At 40.5% G+C, this 7,263-nt stretch overlaps 1 protein-coding gene across 1 annotated transcript; it reads left to right on the plus strand.

Annotated features, from left to right (window-relative positions):
- Positions 1-2,779: 2,779 nt before the first annotated feature.
- On the plus strand, positions 2,780-5,468 carry LOC110936041 (pentatricopeptide repeat-containing protein At1g71420-like). The gene has a single exon (XM_022178390.2). It carries the CDS (start codon positions 2,878-2,880, stop codon positions 5,116-5,118), a length of 2,241 nt encoding a protein of 746 aa, XP_022034082.1. The 5' UTR covers positions 2,780-2,877; the 3' UTR covers positions 5,119-5,468.
- Positions 5,469-7,263: the final 1,795 nt, after the last annotated feature.

Here is a 7,263-nt window from a genome sequence, read left to right on the forward strand (position 1 = left end):
ACATCAAGTTTGATGATGAGGTTCAAGCCCTATTGTTATTGTCCTCATTACCCGATAGTTGGTCCGGAACCGTAACTGCTGTTACGAGCTCTTCAGATACGAGCAAGTTTACGTTTGTGAAGATGCGGGATCTTATTCTGGGCGAAGATGTCAGAAGAAGAAATTCAGGTGGATCATCGGGTGATTTAATGCATGTTGGTAGAGGAAGGAAGAATAACAGATGTAGTGGCAGCAAGAACAGAAAGAGGAGTCAGTCAAGGGCTCGAAATAATGTGACCTGTTGGAACTGTAAAGAGGTTGGACATTTCAGGAATCAATATCCAAATGAAAAGAAAGAAGTTAATTATGCAGTAGACCATTCAGATGATGAAGTTTTGATCTATAATGTGGAGAGCAGTGTGGATTCCTGGGTTATGGATTCGGGTGCTTCATTTCACGCTACCCACAACAGTGAAGCACTACGGAATCTTAAAATTGCGGATTTTTGTAAGGTACGACTTGCAAATGATGAAGTCCTAGATGTCACAGGCATGGGTGATATTGACTTAGTTACTTCAGTAGGGTCTACTTGGACTTTGAGAGACGTGAGAGTCATTCCAAGCTTGAAGAAAATGCTTATTTCAGTCGGGCAGTTGGATGATCAGGGTCACGAGGTTAAGTTCGGTGGTGGACAGTGGAAGGTAACTAAAGGAAATTTAGTAGTTGCACGTGGCAAGAAGAGGGGCTCATTGTACATGGTTAGTGTACCGCCTGAGGGAGAGGTTCTCCTAGTTCAGAAGAAGACCCAGATCCGATTCACAGAATCTCATGGGCAGAAGAAGGTTTGCTTTGCAGATGGCAAACCTAGAGTCACAGGTCAGATTCAGGTTGAACGTGCTAGAAAAGGTTCAGTAAAACCAGTCAGGGGCATTCGTGGCAGTGGGAGCACGGGTCGTGCTTCAGTCAGAGTTACCAGACGACAGTTGGTTAAGAGAACCAGTATTCCAGTTATCAAAGTCTCTCCAGTTGATTATCTGCTTTATTCGGAGAGTGTTTGTTCTCAGGATGTTCCAGGATCGGGCAGTTCGTTTCAGTGGGAGCCGATAGGGACAGAGAATGAGTCACGAGTAGTGACTGATGAGTTGAAGCTCAGTGGGAGCTTCAACGAGCCTTCAGGTTAATTGATGAGAAGGCAACCCACAACTAGTAAAGATGAAGAGGTTACAAAGGTACTTATGAATATGAAGTTGCATGGAGTGCAGTTCGAAGTCGTCAAAGCCTCCAAGTGGGAGATTGTTGGGTTGTGGAGGATTTGACTAGAGTGATAACCCAGATAACCAAGTTAACTTGTCTGGGTTATGCCTCAGAAGCAACTGATAACCCAGATGACCAGACAACTCGTCTGGGTTATGCCTTTAGCTACAACTGATAACCCAGATGCCCAAATTACGCGTCTGGGTTGTGGCAACGGATAACCCAGATGTGGGTTATGAAGTTTTAACCAGAGCAGAGGTTTTATTTGTCACTGTAGCTTAAAGTCAACAACCCTAATTGTATCCCCTATAAATACTTCTCATTCATGTACTGTAACTTTTGAGCACCTAATACAAAGAAGAACTAGTTGTGGAGAGTGGATATAGGTCAGATTAGACCGAACCACTATAAATCTCGTGTTCTTGTTCTTGTCATTTAGAGTGTGTGAGTGTGTGTGCTTGTTGAAGATTGTTCTTGTGTTTGTGTGAATCGTGTTCTGACCCTAACACGTTCGTGTTTCATGAATGTAATGGAATTGGAATTGGAATTTGTGCACGAGTTGAAATTTGATTTGGAATTCAGGTATTTTCATTTCACAAAATTGAATGAAATCTGAATGGAATTGGAATGTAGATTTCGTTCGTTGTGTTTTTTTATTCATTTTTCATTCCTTCCTTTGTTGAACCGAAGAAAATAAGGGCTCATTTGGTTCACGGAAAGTTCTTGTAGGAATTGGAATTATGGAAAGGAATTGGAATTTGTATGAATTGGAATGAATTCCTTTGTATTTTTATACGATGCTTGGTTTGCAAATTTATAAAAGGTAATGGAGTGTTAAAAATTTTAAATGACATTAATATACTTGATAAACCTTTCTTATTTAAAGTTGTGAGGGTTATATGGTAATTATATAACATTCCAAAAGGAAAGTTTGAAATTTCATTTAAAGGAGTGAAGGAAAGTTGAAATCTTGTGATTGAAGGAATTTGAACGAAAACATTTGAATTCCATTGGAAAACAATTTAATTCCAATTTTAATTCCATATGATTCAGCGAAACCAAACGGCCCCTAAGAATTGGAAACTACATTCAAATTCCATTCGCATTTCATTCCATTATGTGAAACGAACACTAGCTAAGGGTATTTATTGATCAATTCACCACAACTTAATATAACATGTTAAAAGAAATTTAAACAGTCGCAACAAATGGAAACCATAGTCATCATCCGATCGCTTTCATAAACACGGGACGAGGATGGTGAGAATAGTGAACCATAGTGAAAAACATAACAAAAGACTTCCTTTTAAACCTAAAACTAAACTTTTTTTAACGACAATGAATCTCACATGTAAACCTACTCCTCTATTCGGGGCTACGTCCAAGGTCGACTCATCGACCGTCATGAGACCATGCCCCGTGATGCGCGGGAACCGGATGGAATCCCTAAACTCCTGCCCCTGTCAGGTTCGAACCCAGGATTAAAGCCCTAATTTGTCTATTCACCGTACATTGAAAATGACCCAAACAGAAATCCGAAACTTTTAATTTGGTTAAAAACTAATGGACGAAAATTCGAAATCCTATATAACTCTAATTTTACCTTAACAAATTTACAACTTAAATCCCCATGAAACTCCGGCGATGTTTAATCTCCGGCACCTATTTTTCCGGCGACCATTCACCACCAGCACCGCTCACAGCAACTTCCATGAAAACTTTTACTCTTTATTAACAAAGGGTCATCTGGATGAAGCTCTCACCCTCTTTTACACTTCAGACATCTCTCATACCCACCAAACATACGCCGATTTCTTCCACGCGTGTGCCCGCCATAACTGCATCTCTCAAGGCCAAACGCTACACCACCACATGATCAAAACCCAGAAAGAACGTAAACTTATAACCAATGTATACGTATATAATCACCTCATCAACATGTATGCAAAATGTGGCTGTTTGGATCATGCACGTAAGGTGTTCGATGAAATGCCTGAGAGAAATGTGGTATCTTGGACTGCTCTTATTTCGGGGTACGCGCAACACGAAAGGTGTGAGGATGGTTTTGGTGTGTTTTCTGTGATGTTGGGTGTGTGTCGTCCGAATGAGTTTGCGTACGCAAGCGTGTTAAGTTCATGTGATCGTAAGTTTGGTAGACAGGTTCATTCGCACGCGTTGAAAACATGTTTTGGTGAGTACACGTATGTAGCTAATGCGTTGATTACAATGTACTCGAAGAATGATGATGGTAAACGTTTGTGTCAAGATGATTTACATGAAGCTTGGATGGTATTTAACTTCTTGAAAGATCGAAATCTTGTTACATATAACTCGATGATTGCAGGTTTTCAAACTAGAGGAAAGTGGCAAGAGGCTATCGATTTATTCTCAGTAATGAGACGTGATTCCAACATCAGTTTCGACCATGCAACACTTCTCAGCATTGTTTCATCATTATCAACGATTAAAGATCATGACAATGGTAATTATGCGATCAACCGGTGTCTTAAATATTGTTCTCAGGTACACTGTCTTGCATTAAAAACATGGTTTATTTCCGAAATAGGAGTAATAACTGCATTAGCAAAGGCTTATGCTGATCTCGGTGCACAAATTTCTGACCTTTACAATCTATTTTTAGAAACGGCAGGCAGGAGAGATATTGTTTCATGGACCGCGTTTATAACGATATTCGCAGAACGCGATCCCGTAAAGTCCCTTTTAATGTTTTCTAATTTATGTCAAGAAGGTTCGATACCAGATCGTCATACGTATTCAATAGTGTTAAAAGCGTGTTCAAATCTAGTGACCGATAAACACACGATGGCTGTCCATTCCCACATACTCAAATACGGTTTCGAACATGATACCGTGCTTGCAAACGCGTTGATTCATGCTTACGGAAGATCTGGTTCGGTTCTTGAATCTAGAAAAGTTTTCGACTTTACGCTTGTTAAAGATATCGTCTCTTGGAATTCGATGATAAAGATTTACGGGTTACACGGTCAACCCAAAAACGCGTTGAAATGCTTTGACCAAATGGATGTACCACCTGATTCCACCACGTTTGTAGCCCTCTTATCAGCATGCAGCCACGCGGGCATGGTCGAAAAAGGGACCGAATTATTCGAACTCATGTCTAAAACATACGGGATCGCTCCTCAACTAGATCACTACGCTTGTATGGTCGACATTCTCGGGAGATCGGGCGGGATTCTACAAGCTCAAAAGCTCATAAACGAAATGCCGATGGAACCCGATTCGGTAATATGGAGCGCGATGCTTGGAGCGTGTAGAAAACACGGTGAGACCACGTTAGCCGAGTTAGCTTCGAAAAAGTTACAAGAACTGGACCCGAATAGTTCCCTTGCGTATGTACAAATGTCCAACATAATGTGCTCAAATGGTACTTTCAATGAAGCGGTTGATCTACGAACGCAAATGAATTGGCTCGGTGTTAAGAAGGACCCCGGTTTGAGTTGGACCGAGATCGGGAACGTGGTCCATGAGTTTGCGGCTGGCGGGTTGCACCACCCTGAAAGAATGACCGTACGTCACGATCTAGAGGAGTTAGTGAAAGAACTACGAGGGTTAGGTTACGTGCCGGAAATTAATCTGGTAATGCGGGATTTAGAAGAGGAAGATAAGAATCGGGAACTGAGTTATCACAGTGAGAAGCTTGCTTTTGTTTTTGCGTTAAAGCGTGATGAATTTAAGTGTTTTGGGCGCGCGATTAGGATTGTTAAGAACATACGTATTTGTGTCGACTGCCATAACTTTATGAAGTTTGCGAGTGAGTTAACGGGACGGGAAATTATCGTGAGAGATTTGAATCGGTTTCATCATTTTAAACAAAAAGTATGTTCGTGTAATGACTACTGGTAGTTCACTAGACTTCATGGCGTTGTTCAAATAGCCTGTGCTCGAAGTTTGCTTGAAAAAAGCTTGGCTTGTAAACCAGCCGAGCTTGAGCAGAGATTGGCTCGCTCGGTGGTGGTAGCCAAAACACCCAAACCCGAAGTTCTCTCTTGCAGATCTGCGGTGATGGTAGCCCAGAACACCCAAACGCGAAGCGTGTGCTCGCCCAATATTGTAGATGAACCACTTTGTAGGATTGAAATTGGAAAATGATTACAATTTATTGTAGGTTGTAGTTTCTATCTGTATTGATTTGAATGCAAATGTTGTTGTGAACCTGAATGTTAACTAGCTAAACTAACAACTCTTTGTTAACTTACTAGGTTCATAACGTTTTGCATAATGGAAGCTCAATTTAATCATTTGATTTATGTTAAATAGTGGGTTACATGATTTTTAACAAATTTTTAAATGGAAACGTAGACGCAATGGTAAAAATAATGTTAATGGCAATAATCCGTTCGATATTGGTATTACGCTATCGATACGATACCGACACTCGATATAGCAGAAAGCTTAAAAAACTAAGTCGTAATAAGCCCAAAAGGATGTCAACACGTGTTTTACATTAATCGAAAAAATAAAAAATAATCCGTAACGGTTTTAATAGTATCGATACTGATCTGATTCATACCAGTACCGTACCGGCACTCACTATGGCTTACAATAAAAAAAACTCTATTGAGAATAAAACTTCGTTTCCAACGAAATTTATATCTGCATAAAACGAAGCATATCATAATGGTATATTCAGAACTTTATAAAACATTATATTATATTATATTACAAGATTAGAGAGCCGTGCATAACACGGGGTTTGAACAATGAAATACTAAATGATTATTAATAAGCTGAAAAAACAAAGGAAATAAGACCATGTGTAGTGGTAATGCCCTTACCCTTAGGCGTTTTGCGTCATGTGGCAACTCAGTCAGCAATGAGGCATTATGAGGCGTTTTCTAAAATGGGTGTAGTGGGGATGTGGGCATTGTGGTGTAACACATTTAAATTAAAAAAAAAAACCATAAAAATGTTATTGGACAAAAAAGACATGGCAACAGGTGATTGGCCACTTCAACTCTCGATCCGGTGTGGAATAAAGCACGCTCCAAATGATATTTGCAATAAAAACGCCCATGGGGGTGGCTTCCGGGACGTGCTCTAGCGTTTTCAACCAAAAAAAGGCCAAATTTTGAACGAGTACGGATGATCTAATAATTGAGAAAAGAAAAAACGTGTCGATTGACAACGATTGCTATGCCGTGTCACACCCCCAAAATCCACGTGCGGAACACCACCGCTTGGAGGCGTGACTGACCAGGATCCAGCCACCAATTATACTGAGCAATTTAATTAATAACATAAGTAGTACTCACCAACCACAAGATTAGCAAATATCATAGTCAAAGTTCAAAAGTATTAAGTTTAAGTAATAGTTCTGGTAAGTAGCGGAAGCATAGACAAAATAGTTTAAGACAAGTTTCTTAGTTCAAGTTTGTTAAGAACCCAACACACGGGTTAGACGACCACCACACATCCGCAAGCTGCAAGCTCCTGAATCACTGGGTACCTGCAAAGCATGCAGTAAGGTGTCAACGTAAAGTTGAGCGAGTTCACTAGTTGTCCAGTTTTAGTTTTCGAAAACATAGGTTGTTTAGATAAAGCATTTATAATCACGTTGTGGGGAGCTACCCCATCTGTAAGCTCACTAAACTGTAGATACCGAAACTGTTGACGGAAAGTTGTTGTGTCCCGAGTCAATGTCTATCGTCATTGACCAAGATGCAAGGTCTACTAGTTCACGCCCGATCTCCCCCGGTCACGGTGTGAGGTTGTCAAACCTAATAGCGCTATCAACTAATAACCCGTTCGCCCCCGGCGATTAATCGGTACTGTAAGCAGGGACTTAAGGTGATAGAGTTTTGTTTAGCTTGGCTAGTTGTGATTTATAAATAATATCCAAACGTATCTCCCCGGAGATAGTAAATACCCATTCGGATTTCCCCCGGAAATAATAGTTCAAAAGTATTTTTCCCAAAGTTGGCAGTTTGTCCGTGTCCCTCCTTGGGACGCATGCTTTTAGTGTGTGAACTCACCTTAGGTTGCTCGGCA

Source organism: Helianthus annuus, chromosome 4 (genome assembly GCF_002127325.2).
Source record: "Helianthus annuus cultivar XRQ/B chromosome 4, HanXRQr2.0-SUNRISE, whole genome shotgun sequence".
NCBI lineage: Eukaryota > Viridiplantae > Streptophyta > Magnoliopsida > Asterales > Asteraceae > Helianthus > Helianthus annuus.

Coding starts and splice junctions, on each gene's coding strand:
- LOC110936041 (XM_022178390.2), top strand. CDS start 2,878: ATGTTTAATCTCCGGCACCTATTTTTCCGGCGACCATTCACCACCAGC.